The 26,353-nt window shown below is 35.3% G+C and overlaps 4 protein-coding genes and 1 long non-coding RNA gene across 10 annotated transcripts; 1 reads left to right on the forward strand and 4 right to left on the reverse strand.

Moving 5' to 3' along the window:
* Window positions 1-2,473: 2,473 nt before the first annotated feature.
* LOC107911732 (uncharacterized) lies at window positions 2,474-3,740 on the reverse strand. Its single transcript, XM_016839633.2, has one exon. The coding sequence runs from the start codon at window positions 3,567-3,569 to the stop codon at window positions 2,664-2,666; it is 906 nt and encodes a 301-aa protein (XP_016695122.1). The 5' UTR covers window positions 3,570-3,740; the 3' UTR covers window positions 2,474-2,663.
* A 1,408-nt stretch (window positions 3,741-5,148) lies between these two features.
* LOC107911733 (syntaxin-22) lies at window positions 5,149-9,646 on the reverse strand. Of its 6 annotated transcripts, none has more exons than XM_041105714.1 (7): window positions 9,297-9,604; window positions 9,115-9,208; window positions 8,856-8,995; window positions 8,704-8,763; window positions 8,275-8,432; window positions 8,093-8,193; window positions 5,149-5,498 (listed from the first exon to the last, which is right to left on the reverse strand). In XM_041105714.1, exons 1-7 carry the CDS (start codon window positions 9,482-9,484, stop codon window positions 5,451-5,453), a joined length of 789 nt encoding a protein of 262 aa, XP_040961648.1. In that variant the 5' UTR covers window positions 9,485-9,604; the 3' UTR covers window positions 5,149-5,450. The 6 variants fall into 6 exon arrangements, with proteins under 6 accessions (XP_040961648.1, XP_040961647.1, XP_040961649.1 ...); XM_041105713.1 differs by having other exon boundaries at window positions 8,704-8,766; window positions 9,297-9,595; XM_041105715.1 differs by lacking the exon at window positions 5,149-5,498 and adding an exon at window positions 7,035-7,440 and having other exon boundaries at window positions 8,704-8,766; window positions 9,297-9,646.
* A 2,367-nt stretch (window positions 9,647-12,013) lies between these two features.
* On the forward strand, window positions 12,014-15,068 carry LOC107910854 (putative serine/threonine-protein kinase). Its single transcript, XM_041103886.1, has 6 exons — window positions 12,014-12,040; window positions 12,889-12,998; window positions 13,805-14,033; window positions 14,130-14,340; window positions 14,418-14,668; window positions 14,750-15,068. Exons 1-5 carry the CDS (start codon window positions 12,014-12,016, stop codon window positions 14,651-14,653), a joined length of 813 nt encoding a protein of 270 aa, XP_040959820.1. The 3' UTR covers window positions 14,654-14,668; window positions 14,750-15,068.
* Window positions 15,069-17,503: 2,435 nt separating this feature from the next.
* Window positions 17,504-18,461, reverse strand: LOC121223674 (uncharacterized). Its single transcript, XR_005920988.1, has 2 exons — window positions 18,407-18,461; window positions 17,504-17,724 (listed from the first exon to the last, which is right to left on the reverse strand). It is a non-coding gene; the product is annotated as an uncharacterized lncRNA (long non-coding RNA).
* A 748-nt stretch (window positions 18,462-19,209) lies between these two features.
* LOC107911734 (uncharacterized) lies at window positions 19,210-26,156 on the reverse strand. The gene is made up of 10 exons (XM_041105710.1): window positions 25,799-26,156; window positions 25,087-25,149; window positions 24,884-24,978; window positions 23,751-24,599; window positions 23,584-23,656; window positions 23,332-23,469; window positions 22,466-23,248; window positions 20,072-22,381; window positions 19,913-19,982; window positions 19,210-19,794 (listed from the first exon to the last, which is right to left on the reverse strand). The coding sequence occupies exons 1-10, from the start codon at window positions 25,869-25,871 to the stop codon at window positions 19,377-19,379; spliced, it is 4,872 nt and encodes a 1,623-aa protein (XP_040961644.1). The 5' UTR covers window positions 25,872-26,156; the 3' UTR covers window positions 19,210-19,376.
* Between the last annotated feature and the right edge of the window lie 197 nt (window positions 26,157-26,353).

Genomic DNA, 26,353 nt, shown 5'->3' on the forward strand with positions numbered 1-26,353 from the left:
GAAGAAAAAAGAAAAGAATTTTGCAGATGCTTATAATAATAAATATAAATGTTAAATCCGTTTAAAAATAAATTTAACCTATTGATTAAAGATAGGTTCAAATGCGCTGAAGTGTATTATTCTCTTATCTAAGAGTTAGAGAAAGACTATAAATAATTCTAAGCATTGAATCAACAAAGAGCATATATGATAAGAATGTATAAATACTAAATTCCGTCAACGTCCATATAAAAGTCCAATTAAGAAGGTAGAACACCAAGTTTGGCTGGATTGACCATCTGTAATAATATTCAATCTGGTAATTTTTTGCTTGGGTGCATATATGCCGTAAATTTTCATTAGCTGCTTCTTCAAATATTTATATCCAACGACGTACCATACCAAGCTTCATGGCTTTCAATTTTATTAATTTCACACTGACATTTTTGACATGCTTGACCTTCATTTAGAACTTTTAAGGCTTAACAGCTCAGTTAAGTCCTGTTACTTGTCTGCTACAGCTGAGAAACCAATCAACTAAACTACGCAGACGGTGCTTGACCTGATACAACAGTTCAAGGCTGAGTTGTTGAACATCCTCAATTATGATAATGTTTGCACTTTAACTGTCCAAGTCAATTTCAACTACACGGATCGTAATTTCACCCTGGCCACCTTTCTTCGTGGTTTCCTAAAGCAAAAACAATACTATGAGTAGATTAAGATTCTAGAAATGAAAGCATCATGTCGCCAAATTCAGACACCATTACATTGATTACGCAAATTGGTTCTCAGGAAACAGCACTGATAACACTTGGTTATTCGCTAGTGGGCTCACACCAAATAATAGAACATGAAATGCATTCCAATGATCAATAGCAAAATCAACATGTGGAAATGATTGTTCAAGAAAAGCCATCATTTCTTTCAAGAGGTTTATATTCGAGCTAAGTCTCCTATTGCTAATTGGTTTTACGTGAGATAGTTAGCGCAGGTGTTTTTGTTCTCCCTGCCTAACCCCATATGAGGTTGACCACCCCTTGTTGCACTACATAGGAGAGGAGTGTTAAGCGGTTTTATCCACATATTAGCTGTTAATGGTTAACAATATAATTGAAATGATATAAAAGAAACACCCACAGTTGGTAATTGGTTATCAATCATTAAGACCCTTTGTTTTCCTTTTCTTTTTAGTCCCCCCACCCCTGGGGGCACCCTCTTCTTCGTTTTTGACATGTAACTGGGATTTCTATCAGACAGTGCTTAATTTTCCACAAATGCAAAGGCAACAGATGGATATAGATATGGATTTCAATATTAATCTTTACAAGAGCAACAGTCAAACAATATAAGATTTGCTACCACACAGTCGCTAAACCATCTAGATAATGATACAATGGTATGAAAATTCATAACTCATAAGTTCAAGAAATAGGAAATTTTGGTGTAAGGCATTACCTTCAATATGAGGCGAGGAAAAAATAAATAAATATGGTGAAAGGCAGGTTCTGACAGGAGCCCCTTCTGGAGGTGCTGCTGAAACTGAAGTGAAGAAGAGAAAAAACAGCATCCAACAATATGACAAGTAACCTAAATTGAGAGTTTAAGGAAAGGTCTCTAAGCTATCAAAATGAATGCTTCTTGCTTGGAGGTAATTTAAACAATACTCATCCTGAGTTCTACTCAACACATTTATAAAAGCATGGCTACAATCTGGTCCAAAAATGTAATATGCAGACTTGTCTGGTAGTCTATACTCTATATTGTCTACAATAATGACATGGTATTAGTCATTTTTCAGCTTGATTCTACCATCTGATGCTTACACAGATCAATGGCATGGTTGGTAATGTACCCTTTTCACAAAGACATTACAATAAACTAACAGAACCGAACATCTGAATCATGGTTAAATCCACCAACAACGATGACTGTGATTGGTATTATATATAAAAACCAGTCAAAACAAAATCAACTGCGCCAAGTATAGGTGTTAAAGAGAGAGTAACATCAATTGAATTTTTAAAAGAAGCCATATTCTCCTTGTATGTGAACCGTAACCTCATATGGCAGAGAATCATTGAAAAAAAAATGCTCTCTTCCAGACAGGTATACCAAATATGAGCCTAAAAGACATGGGATTATTGTACGGACTTCAGCTAAAGATTCTAAAAACATGGGAACATAGACAGCCTAAAAAAAAAAAATCCAACTTTACCATACTGTAGGAATCTCAACAAGTAACACAAATAAAGAAAGGTTTCCTACTTTCAGCAGCTTCTTTTTCATTCTTCAGTCTTCATGCTATCAAACATTGGACTGATTTTTCTAATCAAATGAACTTTCTCATAAACACTAGTGAAGTCAAAATTTTGGGTCCAATGACCAAATATGTAATGAAAAGCCGGTCGTCTTTATCTGCCATACCACCACAACTGAATGCAGAATTCAGCAACAGATATATATATATAAATCTACCAGCAAACTCATAAAGTAGATAAAGATTGAAAAGAGATTCTATACACAGAAAGCAGCCACAGATTACAGAGTGTGATTAAGTTAACAAAAAAACTTTGATATACTTAATAATCCTTAAAATGAATGCCACAACAACAAGAATTAAACTGACAGTTCTTTAAGAAAAGGGGGACAAAAAGATAGAGCGCAGAGGAAGGGGAAAAAAATCAGGCTTGGGTGCCAGCCAAAGCCTTCATCTGAATATGGTTAGAATCAGAAGCATTGGCAGGCAAGGGCTCGTATGATCCCGGTCTCCTAACCCCAACACTCTTAGCAACAACGGCGTAAGTGAGCATCACAAAGATGATGACAAACATGACATGAACCACGAACACCAGATCCAGAATGGCCACAGCCCTGAGCCGGGATTCGTCGAGGTCGCATTTGGTAGATCCCTCCACACCGCTCACAACGTCCAGCAGCTTATGGCAGCCTTCGGGTATAAAGGCTTCAACGTAGAGTGAAAGCCCCGTCTGCAGCACCCACAGCCCCTGGAGGCAAAGAGACGCCCCCAAACCGACCTCGGCTATAAAAAGCTTGGGTTGGCAAGCCAGGATGAGGCACATCAAGGAAGCCAAAGCGGAAACACGGGCGGACAAAGAATCACATTTGGCTTGGAGATCAGAGGTCTGGACGGAGGCGGCACCGTCGGAGACGGAGTAGTGGAGGAAGAAGATAGCGGAGGCAAAGGCGAAGAAGAGATCGGGAGGGAGGGGGAGGAGGGAGGTGGATTCGGAGAGGAAGAAAGAAAGGGAAAGGATGAGGAAGAGGAACAAAACGGCAGCGGAGTTGAGGGTGATGAAGTGGTAGACGGGTGTGCGGCCCTTGACGAGGGGATCGGGGTCGGAGGAGATGAAAGATTGGTGGAGAAATGCAATGAAAAGGCAGAGCATGAGAAGGTAGAGGGGAAGGTGCTTGAGGCGGAGATTGGAGGAGAAAGGGAATGGGTAAAAAGGCTTGGCGGAGTAGGATTGTGGGGATTTAAGGAAGTTACGGGTGGTGCAGATGAGATGGTAAAGACCCAGAAAGAGAAGCGTGGAGGAGGCTAGTAGCTGGTATATTATGCCCGCCATGGATGAACAAACAAATCAATTAAAGCCAATCCTCGACAACGATCAGTCGGGGGGAGGAGGGAGTGCCAGTGGATTGTCGCTGATTTGATTTTTCGCTTTCGGAGGTTGGTTGACCGAACTTTGTTTAGTTTCCTTTTGGATTTGGATTTCATTTTTTTATTGGGCTTCGCTCGCCACTTTCTTTTTATTTTATTTTTTATATATTCAATTAAGACTAGGGTAAACTACCAAAATAGTCCTTTTTGTTTATCCCAGATTACATTTTTGCCACTTATGTTTGAAATGTTACGTTTTAGTCACTTATATTATCATGTTGTAACATTTGTCACTAAGCCGTTAATTATCGTTAACGGTGTAACGGTAAGTTGACATAACACGTTAAATCATCATTTTAAACAAAAATTTTAGGTTAAATTGTACAATTGATCCCCATTTTTTTTTCATTTTGAGTAATTTTTTTTTCTTTTATATTCTTTTAATTTTTTTCTTTATTTTTCATTCGTTTCTACTTCTCCCTCTATTTTTTTCCTTTCTCCATCTCTTTTATGTTCTTTTAACTTTTTTCTTTTCTTTTATGTTCCCTTCTCCCTTCCACGTATTCCAATGACGGTTTCAAGAACTATCTCATATGATTTTCGTGCAACTAGGCCCTTAAAATCCATCATATGGTTAAATGTTACGCATTAACAAGTAACCTTTAGTTGACTGTTTGATATGAATTGCAAATTCCTCATGTTTGAAATCTCATTTCTTTGAATTAATTATGTAGAAAATAGAGATGAAGAAGGGAGAAAAATAAAGAGAGAAGAGCATGGAAAATATAGAAGAAAAAAGAAGTTAAAAGAACATAAAAGAAAAAAATTAAATTGCTTAAAACGAAAATATATGGGGACTAATTATATAATTTAACCTAAAATTTTTGTTTAAAATGATAATTTAACTTGTCACGTCAGCTTACCATTATATCGTTAACGGTAATTAACGGTTTAGTGACTAAAATGTTACAACACATTAATGCAAGTGACTAAAACATAACATTTTAAATATAAGTGATTAAAATGTAACTTGAGATAAACAAAAGTGACTATTTTAGTAGTTTACCCTTAAGACTTAAAAGACTAATATTTGTATTGGCCGCATCACACCATCCACCAACTTGGGCAACTATTTTTTTTTTTCTTTGCCAATTGTTTCTGATTTCTAATCTAATAATTCTATTACACTACCAATTAGGAACAGTTTTAGAACAGAATTTATGGTCTCCTTTTTTTGAAAATTGTATTTATCGAAGCAGCAGCAGCGATGGGTTGAATGGAACCTAGTAGCACCAACCATGGCTGACATTGACAGTAGCGTTAGAAGCAACGGGAAATTGTGTGTTGTAAAAGCAAATACACGGGGATTACGACAGGTTGAAGACGAATGAATGCATTATATTTATGGATGTTGCCTTCATGAATTTCTGTTTGTCTTACTTAACTTTTATCGATACTTGTGTAGGGTGAATTAATTTAATTTTGTATTATTAAAAAATATTACAACATTAGCTCAATTTTAATCTAAATGACAATACAATTACTTAACTTTCAATTCAATCACTTAACTTTTAAAAAATAACAAATCGGTCACTAACGTTATCGAAAAGCGACAAAGCAGTCACCCATTAACTGGACAAGTGATGTGGTAGTTAATTTGCCACATTGGACATTTTCCTCTCATCCCTCTCATATACCACCATTAAACAGCAAAAATAGAAAGAGAAAGGGGAGGGCTTTTTCACCATTTTTCTTCATCCCTCTTGGCTCTCTCACCACCACCCTCGACGTTGGTCACCTTCACAAGCCCACTATCATTTAATCATCATACCAGCATCACTCATGGTCATTCTTTTGCCAAGACACCACCACCATAACCACCAAATTCCAACCCCTAAACATTCAAGACATGTAAAATCCCAACCAAAAACAAAATTACCAAATAGCAAGCATCCAAAATCAAACAGGTAAAAATAGAACAATTGGCTTGCATCAAAAGAGAGAAATAAAAAAAAACTAAAAAATAAAGAGAATCAAAAGAGAAGAAACCCACACTAATTTCGGGTTTTATGGGTTGGAGAACTTGAGCTACCAGTTTGATGATTTAAACTGTCAAGAGTCATGGTTGGTCGAAGAAAAGTTGTGGCCAAAATATGGTGGTGATCCGAAGATCCATTGAAGCCTTGAGGTCTTAATCTCAGTATTTAAAAAGGCCTATTGGGAAATTTGAAGTGAGATTTGAGAAGAAACAAAGAGGAGCCATTTGGTGATGACGGTTGGTCAGAAAAAGCTATGAATGGCGACAACTAGAGTTAAGAAAAAAAAAAGAGAGAGGAGAAGAAGAGAAGCAAAAAAAAGGGGTAAAGATTCAAAGATTCCAAGGACAACTAGGTAGTGGCTCCACCTGAGACACAAAGATTTAAAGGAGCAACAGCGAACTGGATAGTGGTTCTACCTTGGAGCAACAAAATGACTATAGCTAGGGTATCTCGATTTTTCCCTATTATATGCGGTCCCAACTTTGCTACTCTTACTTCCACTAGAAAGAGAACTTCTGCTCATAACATACCTTCCCTTATGATATGATCTTACTTCTTGAAGCGTGCTACTTTAACTGTCAAAGGGGGGAGCAACTCGAGTTAGATGAGAGGTGGGGATGTTTATTTAAAGCTGGATTTCTTTTTCTTTTTCTCATTTTCTTCTTAGGGTTATTTAAAGGACAACTAGGATGCCAACATGGCCAGTTAAATGACAGGTCAACTTTTTGTTACAAACATAACGGAAAATGGTTACTTGGACTAATTTGTTATTTTTTAAAAGTTAAGTGACTATTGGTATAATTTATCCTTACAAAAAAAAATCAAATAATGTCAAATTCAAACTTAATTAATATTTACTGTTTAAAAAATTGTACAATTATATGTTAAAATCATTTATTGTCTTGCAAATGAAATATTTTGTTTAGACTTAATTTGCAAATGAAAAAAAATACAATTTTCTTGTCAGTTTTTAAAAACAAGAAAGTTTAATTCTGTTTTAATCTGAATTTATTTGATTCAGTATAATGATTAAATAGATCGTCTATTTAATCTAAAGGACTTTCATAAGTAATTTTACCCTTGTTTATTTATAGAACTAAAGTGTTGAAATAGATATCGAGTCAAATATTTAATGAAAAATCATGAGGTAATTATCACATTATTTTTAATAATGTTCAGAAGATCCAAGATTAACAAACTAATCCTTTGTAATATAATGTATTAACCTGTGAAGCGCCCCAAAGTTTTTTCTTTTTTCTTTTCCTCGAAGTTAAAATAACAAGTATCATCATAATTGTAAATGACTATAATTAAAATTAATTATTCCAAACATAATCACAATGATAATTGAAATATATCGAATACTGCTTCCAAAGATACTCTTCACCATATTTCTCAAACATTTTATATTATTAAATAATCTCAAGCGCCCAAACAAAAAACTTGCACCTGGATTTCACACCAACCGGAAAGGAATATATATAATGACATACAAACCCTGTATTGCACTCCCTATAGTGATAATAATTTCATAGGATCTATATGATAAGAATAAGAAGAAAGATTACCAGAAGCACCACTAAAATTACCAGCACTGCCAACCCAAAAACAAGAGATGTCATACATACATATACTCGATTCGTACAAAGGTTAAGGAAATATGTTTCACCAGACCATATTGCACTAATAAATCTTTCAAACATATTTAAAGCTGCATCTTTTACTTCTCAGAGAGCTCCATCTAGAAGCATTTCATATTCCTACTCCTTGTGCATGGGACTACAGCTATGACTTAATCTGTTATTGCAGTTCACAGCAGCAAGTTTATGAACTAGCCAGCACTATCTCATTAACTGGTAAAAGTACCATGGAGGCCCTTGTACTAAAAGTCGGATTGTATTTTGCCCCTTTTACTAAAAAATAGGCAAATTAGTCCCTGTACATTGGATCAAAGAGCAAATTGGTCCTTCTGTATGCCACGTGTACATCATACTGACGTACAAGTACTAGTTTTCAATAGTAGAAATGGATGAAATTTTTAACAAAAAGGACCAATTTGCTCTTTGAACTAACGTAAAGTGACTAATTTGTTTATTCTTTTAGTAGAAGGGACAAAATGCAATCTGACTACTAATTCACAAGAGCCTTCATATTACTTTTACCCTCATTAACCAGACTCTTACATGCAGCAATTACAAGTCTTCAACATAAGTAATTCATGACCCTCTTCCAACGACAGCAGTACCCCTAATATCTTATCTTCTTCATCTAAACTGGTTACTCAAGTTTATTTGCAATTTTTTCTCTATCATCAAAGCAAGCATACAGTGAATGGATCGGAAAGTTGAAACTATCTTTGCAAATCACATTTCCTCACCAAAATTTCAACTACAAATATCAAACATTTCATGTCTAATAAAAGTCTAGAAATCAACAGTTTACGGCTTACCCATGAGGTTCGAGGTTTAACACTTTTGGAAGCCTTGGCTAGTTGACCTCTAGCCTGGGTTGTTGAAACAGAGGAAGCATCTATGTTTGATGAAATGTCATCTGTTATGTTGAAACAATCAGATGATAAATCAAGATGCATAAATGAATAGTCTATCTCAATGGGGGTATTTGGCATCTTACCAATGACCACACCCTGCTCGTGGACAAGAACAGCAAGGTCCTTAAATATTTCATTTACTTGTCCTATTTGCTCCTCTACTTCTCTGATACCCTGTTCTCTTTCATCAATCATAGCTTCGTTGAAGCCAATTTCATTATCCAGCAAAATTACTTCTTGCCTGCACATTTTCTTAGAGGAATATGGATCATAAATAAAAGGGGCTCTTGCAACCCTTTGCAACAACAACAACAAACCATGGCAAAATTGTATGAAACATCAATGTCCCACTAAGAAAAGAGTGAGCCAAAAATATAACTAATGGTTATATCAAGTACAATCATTTCAAGGATGGGTTTAAAGCTATTGATGTTCTATGCATGACAGGTGAGGAAAAAGGAAAAGTGACAAAAGGGTTTGGGGGAGAAAAGGAAACGATGAACTGAACTCACCTTCTCTGTTCCATAAGTAAACGTTGTTTCTCTTGAGGCAACGACTCATCGGAGCCAGAGCTGCTGCATCGAAAGCATCCAATCTATAAAAGACCTCAAATACATACATACATACATATACATAGATGGTGTTAAATGTGAAAGACTGATACGTTGCGGGCAAGGAGGGTGGAGGGGGTGCAGGAGAGTAAGTAGACTCGCGTTCAGAGGCCAGTTGCTGAACTTTCTGGAACTCTTGGAGCGTGTTCTGAAAATCTCTAGCCAGCTTTGCATCTTCTACCTTTTTACTTGGCTGGATGTGGTATTTTATGAAATTTTGTTACAAAATTACAACACTATGTGATAATTAAACTGAAATCTGAAAATGAATTAAGCATGTAAAAAAGGGTACTAGAGAGAAAGGAAAGATACATTGACAGTAGGGTCATGATCGGGTTCAGTCAAAGCCTTGAGCTTAGCGGAAGTTTCCTTCACTAGTTGCAGTATCCTTTGCCTGGTATTGTGCCTATCGATCAGAAATTTGCAACTCAGTGAGAAGGATGCATATTTAATAGATTACTCTTAGACATAAGAAAAGATGAGAGGAAAGAGACAGTTTTAGGCGATGATCGGGAGTATCCTTGGCGGTGCCGATGGCATCCACGAGGCGACGGAAAGCAGCAACGGCAGTGTTGATCTGGAAGATACCAGCTGCCACAGCTTGTGAGGGGCTCTTGGACGCCATGTATGATGAAGATGAGGAACGAGCACCACCACCAGTTTGAACGTCTTGGAAGCTCATGTTTGGCTTTCCTTGGGGTTCCACTTCCTACACCCAGAGCAAAAAAAACACTACAGCGAGAGATACAGTTTGTGTTTCAGTTATAGATTTGAGAAGAGAAATAAATCCAGAACCTCCTTTTATCTAATAAGACTCTCAAAAATTAGGTAGCAGGCTAAAAGTTAATTAGCTGATTCTATAGCTAGCCACTGTAAATTGTAATACTGTAATAATAAATTACCAGTCAACTACCAAGTACCAGTCAACGGCTCATTTCCAGTGGCAATGGCACCGAGCACCAACCAGTCAACGGCACTCGGCTTTGCCCTCCCATTGGCTTTGCTTGCTACCTGCTTTCTTTATTTGTGGACATAATATAAAATACACCCAACGGTGACAATCAAACACTTGCAGTTGCAGGCAAAACAAAGATATCCGATCCCATTTAAGCAGAACCCAAGTAATCTATAAATGGCCTGTTGCTTTCTTTCCTTGTTCTTCATCCTCATTTGAGTTAAACAAAGGGTCAATTCATATATGATGGGGTTATTTCTAAAAAAAACTGGAGTGCCTAGGTACAGATGGTGGCAAGCAAATATCCCACAACCTATAATAAACATGTCTAATATTAATGAAAGCGGGAAGTGAACCATGAAGTTCTACCGATCATGGTCTTAAAACAAAAGAGAGTAAGAAACTAGAATTGGCTGGAAGATGTGATATTATTCACAAAGTGTCAAATATATATACAAGAAATACGAATCAATTCAGCCTAATCTAAGAACAAAGCAAAAAACAAACACAAATAATCTACTTTATGTGGGATTTTGATTTGCACTATCATGGAGAGTAAACATCTATCTTAAGACTTCCCTCCAACTATTTGGATATGTCTTGTGTGCTCATGAAAGATGTGATTTGCTGCAATGTCTAAAGCAGTATATTTCGAGGATGAAAAACCCTCTCAGACACACAATCAATGTAAGGGTCCAAAAAATCAAGGAACATGCTCCAAATATTGCTTCTTCATTCTGATGATCCTCCAAATTCCCAATCAAAGTGCTTGTGTAAACATAAAGAGGTGAAGTGCTAAGGTCTCCATACACCACCCCCAAGCTCTGATATGCTAATATTAGATTTCCGGAGAGATTGACCCACGTAAGCTGCGAAAGCGATACAGGTACTTAATTAATTTACAGTTGCCAAACATCCCATGATTAATGTCAAAACATCCCTAAAACTATACCTCTATAAAACTCAGGCATGGTCAATACAGAAATTATTAAGTGGAAAGGGTATATCTAATTCTTTTTTAGAAAAACAGATTGAGGAAAGTATTCCAATATTATCTGGAATTAACAGCAAAGTTATATGCATCCTCCAAATTGATGCTATGCACTTATATTGGTTTTTAAGAAGTTGTTCCGTAAATAATTGAGATAGATACATGATTAAGCTGCACTGATCAGCATGTAAATTTGGAATCATGGTAGTAGTCGGGATTTGTCCTTGTTCTCAGGAGTATAAATTTGTAGCTGCCATTTGATGACACTGGTGCCATGAGATAGCAGGCTAAAACTTTAGTAATTCCATTTCAATTGATTATACTATTAATGGATTTTCTTTAAATTAGAATATATGGTAATTTAAAATTGAAAGGTTTAGTTTAAATATTAAAATATAATCAATAATACATATTTAGATTTAACAAAGGTTTTATCAATTGAATTTTAATTTTTAAATTAAACAAATAAAAAGGCTAAATTTCTGAAATTAAAAGTAAAGATACTAAACTTCAAAAGTTCTTAGAGACAAGGACTGGAGGCATAATTAGACCTTTAGGATTTGTTTTTTCAGTGAAGAGTAGACACTTATTTTGTATCATTTTTATGTTCAATTATTTTAATTTATATAAATGAATAATTTTCGGATAATTTTAATATGCTTCTGCATTCTAATAAGATATTTATAACACATATATAATTTTTTCTTTTTACTATAATTAACTTTTACGTAATCTCAAGCTATCGTTCTGCATTGTCACTGAATTTTTTTTTTTTGTTGGAAGAACAAATGCATGGCATGGAAGGCAAAGTAAGGCGAAAATCATCCGAAGAAATGTTAGGAAAAGCAGAAAAAAAAGTGTGACTGATTTGTTGAACGAATCAGCTTCTTTTACGGTAGAACCAGGATGCAAATTTATTGCAAGGCGGGGTAATATACACAAAAGAACCGGAAACAAAAAGCAGATTACGAATCCAAAACGAAAATTGCAGATCAGACAAAAAAAAAATAAAGGCTAACCGGAAAAAGATTTCGTGGAGGAGTAGGTGGAGTCGTGAGTGCAGAATCTAGTTCCATTGGAAAGCAAGCGGACTCAGAGCCGGAGACACTGGATTTTAATAATAGTGAGAATGAAAGGGGTAATTAATTCAACTGTAAGGCTGGGGCGGAAGAACGAATGATTTGTTATTGAACACAACACTCCCGAATTTTGGTTTCATTCATTTTCCTTTTTTACCTTATTTGACCTTTTTTTTATTAATAAAAATGAAAAATAATCCCAGGCATAGCGTGGTGAGTGTTGAAGAAGGAGAAGAGAGTTTCAACTTTCAAACCCTTCAATTCCGGTTTTGGATTGAGCGCTTTCCCAGTTTCCTTCCCCAACGGCAACGGACTACCCGACCCTTCCCAATTGGAATACCATTTTTTTTTTTGAAAAAAAAATTCGATTTAATTATATTATTTTTATAATAGAATAATGAATCATTAACATTATTAACATATTTATTTGGTATAATAAAATCATTTTTCATATTTTTTAATAGGATAATTAAAATTGTCTTTGATTTATAAGAAAATATTACTTTTAATGATAACATCTTTTATTGATAGATTTTGGTTTTTCACATTTTATTATATGTAGTTTTAATAATAATGTAATTTATTTATAAAGTTGTTAAGTTAGGAAATAATTATTTTAGTTAATTATTATTGAGTCTTATAATAAATAATAACGAATTGAATTGAAATTATTTTTTTTCTTTTTACTGTGAATTTAATTAAGAAAAACATCAATACACTGTTGAAAATAGGTTTAATTCACAATTTGAAATTTTAAGTACATTGTTATCTTTACTTTAGTAATTAAATTTCTTTTTTCCCCAATTAATTATTTAAAATATCCAAACATTAAGGTTTTTTGATCTAATTAAAAAAATTAATGCCGAATTAGATTACGTCAACTGTTTTTTTTATTTCATAATATAATTTTATTTAAAAAAAAGATTAAATATATTAGGGTCTGTTTGATTGTGGGATTTGGTTTTCCGGAAATTGTTTTCCGAATTTTCCGGCGTTTGTTTGGTGGAAAATGAATTCTACAAGGAAACCTTTTACAAACACGGGTAAAATCACTTCCTTAGTTTTGGAAAACGTCTTATCGATTTTCCTACCGTAAGACATTTTCCATTCCCTTCTCTACACTCTCATCGCCTCAGCTTCAAAATTTTCTTTGCAGACTTTCTTTAGAAAGGTATGTTTTCTATTTCCACTTTCATTTCTACACATTTTCTGTGGCTTGTAATTTTTTAGACTGTTGTGAAGGAGGAAAATGAGAGACTGTTTCTGGAAATTTTTGGAATGGAGGAGTTGGAAAGATTTTGAATTTTCTCTGTATTTTAATAATGAAAAATCTTTCCAATTCCTCCCATTCCACTGATTTCCAGCACTTCCTCTCCATTTTCTTACCTTTCTTCAATCCTTTTTGTTTCATCATTTCCTGCAGTTTGTAAGTGAAATCGATAAACCTTACCTAATTTTCTTACTCTTCTGTTTCATCATTTCGGACGTTAGCACTATATTTGTATCGCTACATACTCCTCCAACCAATCTTTATATCTCAATCTTAATTAAGTATGAAAATATTCTCTTTGTTTGTTTCTTACGAATTACTTGATTTTTTGCTATTCTTGGCAACGAGTACCAGTCTCTGAAATCAAATTCCTTTGATTTCAGCTTTCGCTATTCTTGCCTGTTATGTGTTTGTCATAAGTTCTCAACTAGGAGACTATAAAAAGCTACTTCAAAATGCCGATTCTCACCCTCAAAACCATATTAAAACACCAAAATCCGTGTCGGGTCATTGGTAGTCAATTCAAAACATCTTCTGTCCAGTATGTAGCTTCAAAACATTTTCAGTAATGTAACCATTCCTAAGTATTTATCTCAAACGGTTCCTTGTTTTTGTTTCTGTTTCAGACACATGGTATTGTCAACTATTTCTCTTATAATTTTGTGATCTCATTCGATTCCATATTTGTTATATCTGTGCATGGCCAGAGTTCACCAACGAGAATGTAAAGCTTTTTACTTACAATTCATTGAGATCAGCGACATCAGATTTCCATCCATCAAACAGAATCGGTGCAGGTGGTTTCGGAGTTGTCTACAGGGTAATGAAAGCTCTCTGACCGTTCTTTTGGAACAGAGCATCCATGTCTTCTGGGCTCTTTGGCATGTATTATGTATATGTCTGCTTTTGTGTGTGTGTGTGCGAGGGAGAGAGCAGGTTTTCTGGTTTTCATATGGCACGCCTATACTAGTGTCTATCAACTTTAGAATTAGTTGGGAAACACTAACAAAATTTTACTGTTATTGTTTGCAGGGAGTTTTGAGGGATGGTACTCAAGTAGCCATCAAGAAACTGTTTACAGAGTCTAAGCAAGGATCTAATGAATTCCTGACAGAGATCAATATGATATCAAACATACGACACACCAACCTTGTTGAACTAATCGGTTATTGTGTTGAAGACAGCCATCGGGCCTTGGTCTACGAATATCTGGAGAATAACAGCCTTGCCAGTGTTTTACTTGGTAAATACATCAGTCCAAGCTCATTGAACTCCTAATTCTAATTGAGGTATACTGATGTCCAGAAATCCTAATTTCAGGTTCAAGAAGTAAACATATTGCTTTGGATTGGCCAACAAGAGCTGCTGTTTGCTTAGGTACAACTTCTGCTATTGCGTTTCTTCACTATGAAGCTGTACCGCATATTGTCCACAGGGATATTAAAGCTAGTAATATACTCCTGGATGGAAATTTTCATCCTAAAATTGGGGATTTCGGGCTAGCTAAGCTTTTCCCGGACAATGTCACTCATGTCAGAAATCCTAAGGACTTTTGAAGGAGTCATCCACTGGTGATTGTGTTTTGTTCTTTACCTTTGCTTAATCCTTGTGTTTCTATTTGCATCTCAGTTATGATATTGTATTTTGTCTAGTGGATATTTGGCACTAGAGTATGCGCTTTTAGGACAACTAACCAAGAAGGCAGATGTGTACAGCTTTGGGGTGCTTCTGCTTGAAATAATAAGTGGTAAAAGTAGTAGTAAGGCAGCATTTGGAGTGGAGTTCATGCTTCTTGTGATGTCGATGGAGGAAGAAGGATTTGATGATGACTTCTTGTGTTCTGTGTGTGATTATCTAGGGAGTCATGAATCAGAGGCCAAAATATTTTTAGTTAAAAGTAAGAAGCATAGAAAAATTTGGCTTCAAAAAATTTCTCAAGGTTGAAGATATTGATACTTTTATGTGGTGTAATATTATGCACTTCGACAATGTTGTTACTATGTGGTGTACTACTAATTATGTATTTGGATAATATTATTTCTAGTACTCATTATGGTTTCGAAGCAATTTATAATTATTCAATATTCTTACTAGTACTCATTGTGGATAATATTTTTCCAATTTATAACGATCAATATTGTAGCTTATTATTGAGTATTATTATAAATAAATCATTGCAATATATGTAAAAACAATTTAAAATATAAAAATTTATTAATATATATTAATATATGTAAAAAACAACTTTTCCGGAAAATATTTTCAGGAAATCTGTCAAACAGCAGAAAATATTTTACACAGATTCAATCAAACACCAGAAAATATTTTCCTGTAAGTCATTTTACAGAAAAGTAAAACATTTTCCAGAAATCATTTTACGGAAAATATTTTACTGCCAATCAAACAGGAAAATATTTTTACTCTCTTCTTTTGTCCATCTTGTTTCACTGCACTTAACATCAGATAAGCCAACCCCCACAGCACCAACCTCAGCACCATTCAAGCAAATGAATCTCAATTTTCTTTTTCTACCTTCTACGGATCGACAATGGATTTCAAGGATTTGGGTTTTTGCAGTGGAAATTTTGGTTGCTATTTGGGTTGGGTGTTAGCAGTGGTGGTTTATGGAGGATTTAGAGGGTAGTTTAGGGTGCGGGATGGTGAAGATTCAGTGGGGGTGAATCGGGGGTTTGGTTTGGTATTAGTGGTTATGGATTTTTTGGAGTGGAAATTTTGATTGCTCATAATTTCTTTGCGTGAAAATGGTGGAGATGGCCGATGGGAAAACGGCGGCGATTGTCAAATGGTCTTTCGGGACTGCCTTAAGACAAGACAACCCGGTTGGAATTTGGGGTTGCGATGAGCACCATATTCACCTTTGCAATAGAATGAAATGCAACACTGTAATGGAAATTTGGTTTACTTGTAGTTAGCTTTAATCTTCAATAGACTTTGGAATTTTACATAAGCACCAAGTAGATTAACTTTTGGGTATGGCTTTTCTTTCATGTAGTGCAGCAGGTGAGATTGACCACCAAGTAAATGGTGAAATGGTTTTACATTTGCATAACCTTTGTTGATGATGATTGTTTTAACACAGTTAATCATAATTAACAAAAACAATATAAATTCTTTCTATTTTTTATATTTGTATTTATAATTTATATATATAATTTTTTTACAATATAACACCGTGTGGAGCCATGTGATTGGTTCATTGGTTTTTTATTGACAGTTTAAGATTATCTAAAAACCATAACATCTGATATTTTAAGTATTTAAAGTGGAGAAAGCAATATTCTTCTAAAGCGGAATTATTATAAAAAGATGGGAGGAAACATGGAAAAGGGCTGGGCTGCTACCTTCAAATATTTTAATGTATCCTACATGCGTAAGTTTACTTTTACGGGTTCAGTTTAAGTATTATACATTAACGTATTTTATTTTTTATTAAGCTATAAGAGTTTAAAATTTTGTTTAAATTTCTTTATATTTATAAATGATTAATTCAAATTCATTTTAAGTCCATTCATATTACTTCTAATTTTATATTTAATAATATATATTATTTTTAATTTAGAAAATAAGAAAAGCTTAGACTATGAAAATGAATACTTGAACTTAAGCTTAACCCATATTATAATTAAAGCCTAATTTTTTTTTGTAAAATCATTTTTTCAAGTATAATGTTTTCATCTAAACCCTATCAAATTTCAGATAAGCCTTCAGGCATAGACGAATAGTTCGACCATTGAACGGCACTAGATTAAATTAATCCTACCATTCAATGGATAAACTTAATATTTTTACAATTAAAAAATATCAAATAAGACCAAATTGAAAATTGAAAAAAAGTTAGGCATTTATTCTTTAAAAATAACAATTTTTATTCATATTTGTAAAATCATGAAAAACTATTAAAATATTAAACGTCATTTTTTAAATGATAAATATTAATTCAATTAAAATTTTACTTTATTTAATTTTTTTAATAATATAAAAACTAAATTTATCCATTTAATAATAAAAACACTAATTTGATTCTGTAACACCCCTAACCCCAAACTATCGCCGGAACAGGGTTACGAGGCATTACCTGACATATCAAACAATTTACAAATAATTCTTAAATAAATAACCAACATATTAAAATAATTCATAAATACATATAAATTTCACTAATTGACTCCATTCAAATTTTTTTTATAAAAATTTCGGCAACATTTCTACTTATTTTTACATAAAACCCCCTGCAAAATTTCAAAACATAAACAACCTAATTCCCGTATTTCAACCAAGGCATTTATATATTTAAATCTTACTTGACATATTGACATAACAACTTAATTAATAAAAATCCTATTATCATTTCTAATTAACACATAAAACTAATCAAGCCATTTCAATTTGATACCAATACCATAAAAGACTTCTACCACTTTACTAATATAATCATCAAAATACATAATATCTTAATTTACAACAAAACTATATAACATACCAAAATAACCATCATAATTCTTATGTACATGCCACTTTCATTTAAGGAAGAAAACATCACCAAAATCTCTATGCAGGAGTCAGGATTGTCCTGGATACTGAACCGAGACTCTGACCCCTTTTCAACCTGCGCACGGAAACAACTGTACGCTGAGTATTGTATACTCAGTGGTATTACCATAATTCAAATTATAATAGAAATAAAGAATTATAATTTCCAAGCATGTAACTCTCCAATTTCTTAAATATCAATTTATTCATAAATTTTCATTATTTGACAATAACAATACAATATTAAGCTATTCTTCAATCTCAATCACCAATCATAATTTAAAATTTTATCATATTCAATACGGCTATCAATATTAGCTACGAACAATTAAAATAATTTCAAAATCATTAGCACAAAACAATTTAATTGCTGAAATTTTTATCTAACTTTTACTTTAATTCTAATTTAATCCTAACTAACCTATATATTTTTCTTTCTCAATCCATACCTTTTTACTACTTAATTTCCTACCAAACTCACATTTAACTATCTAATTTTTATCATTATTTTCATAATTTCGAATTTATTTCAATTTAATCCCTAAAATTCAAAACTTATAGTTTAGTTCACAATTTAATCCTTTTATCAACTCTAACTAGAAACTCTATCAAATAAGCCATCAATTCCATCATTTATTCAACATAAACCCTACTCAAAAATCTATTTACTTTCAAATTTTCAACTTAAATCCAAGAGTATTTCACTCTAGGATTCCAAAAACATCAAATTTATGAGAAAATGACTTGATTTAGCTTACCTATTAAACTTCAAGCTTCAAATCCCTAGTTTTCCCTTTTATTTTTCTTTCCCCTTTCCTTTCTTTCTTTTTCGTCTGTTCTCTGTTTCTTTTTAGCTATTCTGTTTCTCTTTTTCTATTCTTTTATTTCATTTGTTTTCTTTTATGCATAGTTAATAATAATATATTATTATAATCATATAATAATATTTTATTCACAAATATCTTTTACTTAAATTATAAGAAAATATTTTATTTTATTACAAGTGTGTTTTTTAATATTTTACACATGTATTATTTTATCACCACACAATTGTCTTTATCTTATTTGTTTCCTATAATATATTATCTTAATTTTAATTAATATAATTTATAATATTTTAATTTAATAATATTTTTATAATATAAATCAAGAAAAAAAATCTAAGATTTTTCCATCTATGGCCACCTAAACTTAAGCCATTAACTTATTTACCTATTTAGCCCCTCTAATTTTATTTTAATCTATAATTAAACTTTCATTTCTATTATAATTTAATCCTTTTTACTAATTACTCTTAATTAAGCCAAATTCACCTATCTAAAACCTAATTAAATACACAACTAGTCTAGTAAATATTTCTAATAATTATTTTCGAACTCAATTTACTAAGACGGAAGCCCGATAATATATTTTTCCGATGCCCATGAATTTTTTGGGTCATTACAGATTCCATTATACTTTAGCCTTAAATTGGGCAAACGTGAGGATTTAACTAGGGAGGATTTGGCAAAAACTAGAAGACTTCATTAACCATTCAGATGAGATGTCTTAAACCACGCTGTTACCTCCTAAAAGCAAAATATTTTATTATTTTTAAGGAAAAAAATCAATTAATTACCTCGAATATACTATACAAAATTAAAAATTATCTATAGAAAGCAAAAAAAAGAAAGTAAAAAAATTTACAGGAAATGTACAACAAGACATGGCGCGTGTAAACGAGAAAAATTAATCGTCAAGACGCTGGATCTCACCCATCAAAATGCGGTTGCTTGTAACCTTAAAACCAAGCAAGGCAGGATCAATCTGTCTTCCCTTTTTCCCTTTTTTCTTGCCACTTCGTCCAGCTTGTGAAGCAACATCAGATGATGGTGGCTCAAAAGCAGAGCCATACACGGGGACCTCTGTCCCATGAAGAGCCGGCTTCTTAAGAATCTCCATGAATGATGCTTCAGACACTACAGCCTCATTATAAGATGAGGTCCTTCTCATACTCACATCTTTCTTGCCCGATGCCTCCGTTTCTACTGTCCTCTTTGCCTGACTTGTAAGGCTTTTCTGCTTCACAAATGGCACTGCGTTTTGATCAGAAAACATATCATGGGATGATGAAATCTGTGCAACTTTATCAACCCCAGACAGTAACCTATCAATAATACGAGCACATTTAGATTAGATGGCTTTATAAAGAGAGTTTAACGGTTAAACACTTTGTTAACCATCAAAATGGCATGGGACATGCAAAAGATGTGCACTCGTGTCACCTATCATTAGGACGGTCTTCAACTGATTTCTCTAATCCAATTCCATTACTGTACAACCTGCCATTGCCACCTGCACCATTTCACTTTTATGATTTAATTCATACAGAAAAAAAAAAACACTGAAGGCCATTTAATGAGAACTTTTGTTTTGAAGATTACCGGTACTAAGTGAACCATGACGGATATGGGTTATACTTTGTAGGTCAGCACAGTCCAAAGGCATCTCTACTTGCTCTAAAATATTGTCCTCAAACCCCGACACAGAACCAGTCCTTGAAATCATGCCTTTAGATCCATTTTTCTTCTCCTTCCCCTCCAGTTCGCCCACTTCCTTATCCACAGCAGATTTTGACACTAAGCTAGCATCTGCATAACTACTAGAAGACAGGTCTTCAGCGCCCAACAACAATGACTGATCTTCAGCAAATGAACCCAAATTGGATTTATGAGGCAATCGTTCACAGTTAACCACCTGGTTGACACCACCATTAGCAGCAACTCCAAACAAATGATCTTGCAATAAGGCACCTGAATTGGAATTTTGAGGGCCTTCCAGATATGAGTTGTTTATGTGAACTTCTTGATTCGAGAAATGAGTAAAAGGAAAACTGGAAGCTTGTGGCTCAGAAACAGGCCAAAAGCTTTCCCTGCCTCTGGAAGATGAAGTAGAATACTGATAATCTCCTTCTGATGACCTTCTCGATTGAATACCAAGTTTTTGGTGAAGAAGGTCCATTAAAGCTTTCTTAGACTTTTCATGAATCCCTCCAGCTGATGCCCAAGTGCTTGAAACAACTTCGGACTCCCTTCTTTGCAAATCTGCTTCAAGATTTAATTGTTGCATCTGTTTTCCAGCCCAACTATTTTCTAGCTGCTCATTTTTCCCAAAGTGGTAGACTAAATCTGGACGAGATGCGTATACATCACCCAAAGTTTGTTGGCTAAAAGAGTGATTACCAGAAGAAAATGGACCCAGTTGGTTGTTAGAGTGCATATAGAGATGTTCAGCAATATCTAGAGAATTTACATTGTCTAATTTCATCCCAGGAGCAGCAGCAGAATGAGAAGACCTGGCAAATGCTGTAGGGCTGGGGTCAAAAGTCCCTCGCTGCTGTTGCTCCCGCAAAGCATGATTCCTTTTAATATTGCTGATTTGCTCTTCAAAAGATGAAAGCCTCTTCTGGTGAAGATCTGAACCATTCAACTCCATTGACTGAGCCTGGGGATGAATGCCAGGATTCCTAACAAACTGACCAACTTCATCTACAGACAAAGAACCAGCAAGTTGTCTATCCTCCTCTATTCCTAATTGTTGGCTCAGCGCCCTAGATAACTGCTGCACTTGAAACTGCTCTCGTTGAAGACGGAGCTGATGCTCCGAAGGAAGCATGTTGCCATACTTTGCTTGCGACATGAAATCCAAAAAATCAGCCTGTTGCCCTTGGACTGCACTCTGGTTAATCTTTGCTTGGATGATCTGCTCCAGTGATGGATCCAGGTGCCTTGATGCTTGAGAATTGTTCTGCAATTCACTACGAAGATGCCTTTGTAACTGAACCTGATCAAGTTGGATGTCTCTAGCAGCATCAAATACGTCCTGACCATAGCCAGGATCAGAAATCTGATGCTGCAGCAATTGATCAAGAAGAATCTGTTGAGATTGAGAATTCTGCTGCTGTAGATGTTGTTGTTGCAACTGCTGCAACAGTTCAATTTGGTGGTGACGAAGCTCCTGCTGCCGCTGAAGTTCCAACTGCCGTTGATGCTGCTGAAGTTCCAACTGCTGCTGCCGCTGAAGCTCCAACAGACGTTGATGCTGCTGAAGCTCCAACTGCTGCTGCCGCTGATGCTCCAATTGCTGCTGCCGCTGATGCTCCAATTGCTGCTGCCGCTGATGCTCAAACTGCTGCTGCCGCTGATGCTCCAACTGCTGCTGCCGCTGATGCTCCAACTGATGCTGCTGCCGTTGTAGTTCCAACTGCCGCTGCTGTTCAACTTGAAGTTCCAAAAGATGTTCCATACGGGGAGCTGAATGATGGACTGACTGCTGATGGTTGAGATTCTTGCTCTTCATCAGATCAAAACTATGGATGTGCTCCACACCAAATCCGGTGGAATGTGGAAGGGCATGAAAGAAATTGTTTTTCTCTTGAAGAGGTTCATTGGGCAACTTTTGTGACATTAAGTGCTGTACCAGGTCCAAACCATTGTGTTCTTGGTCCCTGTGAGATAAAGGCCTAGCACCAGTAGTGCCTAGATGAATGTTAGGATTAAACACGGCATTTCTTCTATGATCATCAGACCAAGCCTCTGGGAGCAACTCATCACCTCGATGAGGTGCATTGGTTTTTGAAAATTCATTTGCAATGGATAAATGACTTGCAGGGTGATGCAAAGGATCTTGCATCTCAGTAGAAACTTTCAGAGGGTCAGCACCAGCACTTCCAGGCCTTCCTGGAAAAATGATTTCTGCATCACACGTGGAAAGGCAGGCATCATTAACAGACACAATTGTTAACAATATAAACAGTAGGTGCAACCCATTAAACTTACCATCAGCTTGAGCAACAGCAAAATTATGGATGTTTGGATCTTCATAAAATTGGTGCTCAGAATGACCACTTTCACAAGGCCCTCTTAACTGAAAGTTAGTACCAAATGGCTCAAAAGGAGAAAAAGATTGCTGCTGCTCACGCCCAATGGCAGATCCCTGAGCAGGAGCAGAAGCAGAAGATATGGTCTCTTCCAAGCTCCCTTCAAAACGATCAGGTACTCGCATTATGGCAACTGCACTAACACTGGAGGCTGAACCAGGATTCATTCTTAGGTGAGGCATGACTTCACCAAGTTCTTGGAAAGGCGACCCATCAGGAGCATTTGCCAATCGAACAGGTAAATCTGTACCAAAATAACCTTGCTCAAACCATGAAATTATGTCAATCCCCAAATACGGTCCCTGAATTACCCCTTGAGGATCAAGATAACACAGGCTCATATCCTCAGGAGGGATAGCACTTTCCAGTGAATGCGCAGCAATATTGCCCTCAACACTTATCAGGTTACAGCCGACTCTAGGCTGTAGTGACGAAAAACCAAACAGAGAACTTGACTCTTCCGGAAGCTCGCCCACTCCAAATTTCATGGATGATCCATTGTCCTTCACATTAGAGTCCTTTTGCATTTTCAAATCAGCTACTTGCCGATTATCAAAAGATTTTAATTCATCCATGTAATTTGTGGAACCACCCATCTCCCTATCTGACCCCAAAGCATTGGTTACATCTACATCAGATGGTGGCATGCATCTCTGTCCACCTTCTATTGAACTATTCATTTCTGTAATGACAAACAGAAAATTTCATTAATATTATCCTTAACAGACTGCTGATAGCCAACAACTAAAATCGAAAGTTTCCTACCCTTGCTCATAATCATCTGTGAATCTAACACATAAAATGTCTCAGCATGATTCCCCTCAAAATTATTGTTTACAGCAGCCTTCTCACTAGGTTCAGCACTATCCTTCCTGTTAACTGAGAAACACTCTTTTCCTTCACCTGAAATCACAGGGCAAATAACTTACCATGTCAAAGGTATCTTAATTATTTACTAGGTAGGTAAGTTACAACATAAATGAAACACTAGAAGCAATGCTATCATTTGATCCCTACTTGCATCCATAAATGAGTTGTAGACCACTTCACTGCTGATAGTTTTCCCTTTCCATATATCTCTGAGGACAGCCTGTAAGAATCAGGTAAGCAAATTTTAGGCAACCATACAGAAGGATAAAGATGAGTACATTTTAATTCTATAAATCAAACTAGAAGGTTCAGACCTCTTCCTCTGCATCAGGAGGAACAAATGCCAAAGGCACAACAATTTCTTTTTGTGTTACTGTGGATAAATGATCCATCTCATCAGGTAGGTTGTCAAAATTTGGAGCAGTCCTTTGTTTGCGGCAAATGTCAAGGAGTTTTCCTCTTGGATAGGAACCCGCATTAAGGGTCATGTTTTTATCCACAGGAAGAGCTCCAATAACAGGAGCAGATTGTGGCCTCCCAATTTGTAGGCTTGCATTGGAATTTGGCCTTCCTCGTCCTGCTGCAAAACCCATATTTGATCTCTCCACTCGTCCCCTCTCCAAACCAAATCCTGGAGCACTGCGGTAAGAAGCAGACCCACCTGCATGAAATTCCAACCGATGACGTGGCCTCCATTTATCACGAGAATCATTCTCGCGCTCAGAAGCTGTGCGCCCCCCACTCGCAAGTGCTTGTTTGTCAGAAGGGGCATCTTCCTTCTTAGCATCTGTCCTCTTCTCATTTCGTGAATCCTTTTCTTTGTCTTCAAGACCCCATCTTGAAGACCACTTGTTGTCCCTTCGAGATTCATGCCCTAAACTACGGTTACAAACATCTTGACGTCGTTCTGAAGACAACAAAGTCCTATTTTCAGGAACATCCATTGTTGAAGAAATATCAGTGCGACGGCCTTCTTTTCTGCGATCTCTTCGACCAAGTAAGCTTGTTTCCCTCTCCTCTTCACGCCAGTGTCGGCTGCTTTCAAGATCAGGTGCAGTTCTCCTCCATTCTTTCTTGTCCTGAGAACTATCTAAACGCCAACTATCTTTCAGATTCGGGTCGCCAGGGGTTCCATGAGGCAACAAATTCGGAGTTTTTGTATCCTGTTAAGAGGAAACAAATTATAAAACTGAAACAATACAAACCAAAATGAAAAATAGCCACAAGCTCTAAGTCAAATATATATTTGTGATGAGCATAATAAACCAAGAAAATAAAAATATTTTCTTCAAATCTAATCAAGCTACTTTTTTTTTGAAACCATATACACTACTTACCCATACTTCCACTACAGAAAAGTAAATGAAACTAGAAACCAACAAATTAAACACTCATATGGCAACCAGCACCCTTAAAACATTTGATAAGAGAAATAAAAGTGCCATACCCCAGATGCTCCAACAGTTAACGTCTTTGCTTCGGCTACTTTAGAGTAAAGCCACTGTGGGGACAGAGGTATGCTGCTCTCCGAAGTTTGTTGATCTATTGGTCACAAAAGTTAAAAAAAAAAAGGGTTAAAACTCTTGCAAGGAAAGAGCTTCCTGTGATTTTAAAAATACAGGATTTCAACATTAAGATAAATATTATTACCTTTGTTGTCATCAAGTAGCCCCGTCAGTCCTTTCTCCTCCAAGTTCCTATCCCAAGCTTCATCTAGCAATAACAGAAACTAAGATAAGTACCGCATAGGTGAAGCTGTAGAAACTGTCTAACCTCACTTTTCAAGCTTGTTTTTATGCAGTCCTTAAAACAAAAAAAAATGCTTTGAGATTGAACTGCCAAGTTTTCTAATTGTAACAGATGAACGCTTCTTTGAATAATCTTTCCGTATAATTAGAATAAAACATGCTGTAGTACAATATATCAACTTCCGGGTCGTCAGGTAAAATTTTCCAATAATTTTGAGAATTAACTAAAGTGATTTTCTCTAATCAACGGAGAATTTGAAAGGAGCAATTTGAGCTGATATAATTTTACATAGAAACAATCGTGAATTTCCTTTGTTTTCCTTTCTGGCGAAAACCATTAAATTAATACGCCGTAACAGAAAGAATTTAAACGAAATTGAACGACATCTTAGGGGACAATAATCATCAACGCAATCTGAAATTTAGAATTAATAAATTAAACTATTCAAAGTCAAATAATGAAAAACTTAGTAAATGGATAAAATTTGAGACAACCTTGAGGATTGAATTAAAATGTGAAACCACTGCGATCGGAATCCAAAAAGTAAAAAGTCGTAGTATAAAAAACGGGAGAACGAAAACTAAAACGAATAAAAAAGGAAATGTATTAATACCTTTAGGGAAGTGGTCAGAGCAGATTTTTGAGGGCATGAGATCATCAGGTAGATCGAGTTTTCCGTCAGCCATCGAGACTGTGAAAATTGATAGAATCTAAAAGGCAGAGATCGCAGCGGGCAAACGGCGGCGTTCAAGGTTCTGGAAAATGGCGACACAGAGAGAGATCGGATGGCTCAATTGAAAAAGAGAGAGAGTGTTTGAAGAGGGAATGATTTTGCAGGGAATGAAAGAGCGGAAATGGCTAGGGTTTCTAAAACTTGAGGTTTGGGTCTGATTTTGATAAGGACGACCAGGATTTCGATTTTTTTTTTTTTTTTGCGTTTTGTTTGAAATGGGGATTTTTCCTTTTGGGATGAAAAAAGAAATCGATAAATATATACATAAGAAGTAGTTTTTTTAATAGATATTTTTATTAAAATATTTCATGTTATTTTATTTAAAATTTAGAAGTAGTTGTAAATTATATAAATATATTCTATTAATTATTATTCATCAACTATATCAAAATATATTTAATTATATAATTGTAATAGTATTACTTACACCATATT

This window comes from Gossypium hirsutum, chromosome D11 (assembly GCF_007990345.1).
Source record: "Gossypium hirsutum isolate 1008001.06 chromosome D11, Gossypium_hirsutum_v2.1, whole genome shotgun sequence".
Taxonomy (NCBI): Eukaryota; Viridiplantae; Streptophyta; class Magnoliopsida; order Malvales; family Malvaceae; genus Gossypium; species Gossypium hirsutum.

What these genes read in the sequence shown, in the direction of transcription:
- LOC107911733 (XM_041105711.1), bottom strand. Translation starts at nt 9,484, where the DNA reads ATGAGCTTCCAAGACGTTCAAACTGGTGGTGGTGCTCGTTCCTCATCT. An exon ending in CCCGATCATCGCCTAAAACT is followed by an intron (nt 9,209 to 9,296) that starts GTCTCTTTCCTC and finishes TCTGATCGATAG; the next exon opens with GCACAATACCAGGCAAAGGA. An exon ending in CCACCCTCCTTGCCCGCAAC is followed by an intron (nt 8,767 to 8,855) that starts GTATCAGTCTTT and finishes CTTTCGATGCAG; the next exon opens with CAGCTCTGGCTCCGATGAGT.
- LOC107911734 (XM_041105710.1), bottom strand. Translation starts at nt 25,871, where the DNA reads ATGGCTGACGGAAAACTCGATCTACCTGATGATCTCATGCCCTCAAAA. An exon ending in CTCTGACCACTTCCCTAAAG is followed by an intron (nt 25,150 to 25,798) that starts GTATTAATACAT and finishes TGTTATTGCTAG; the next exon opens with ATGAAGCTTGGGATAGGAAC. An exon ending in CTCCTGATGCAGAGGAAGAG is followed by an intron (nt 23,657 to 23,750) that starts GTCTGAACCTTC and finishes TGATTCTTACAG; the next exon opens with GCTGTCCTCAGAGATATATG.
- LOC107910854 (XM_041103886.1), top strand. Translation starts at nt 12,014, where the DNA reads ATGAAAAATAATCCCAGGCATAGCGTG. An exon ending in GTGTGCGAGGGAGAGAGCAG is followed by an intron (nt 14,034 to 14,129) that starts GTTTTCTGGTTT and finishes TATTGTTTGCAG; the next exon opens with GGAGTTTTGAGGGATGGTAC. An exon ending in CCTTGCCAGTGTTTTACTTG is followed by an intron (nt 14,341 to 14,417) that starts GTAAATACATCA and finishes TCCTAATTTCAG; the next exon opens with GTTCAAGAAGTAAACATATT.
- LOC107911732 (XM_016839633.2), bottom strand. Translation starts at nt 3,569, where the DNA reads ATGGCGGGCATAATATACCAGCTACTAGCCTCCTCCACGCTTCTCTTT.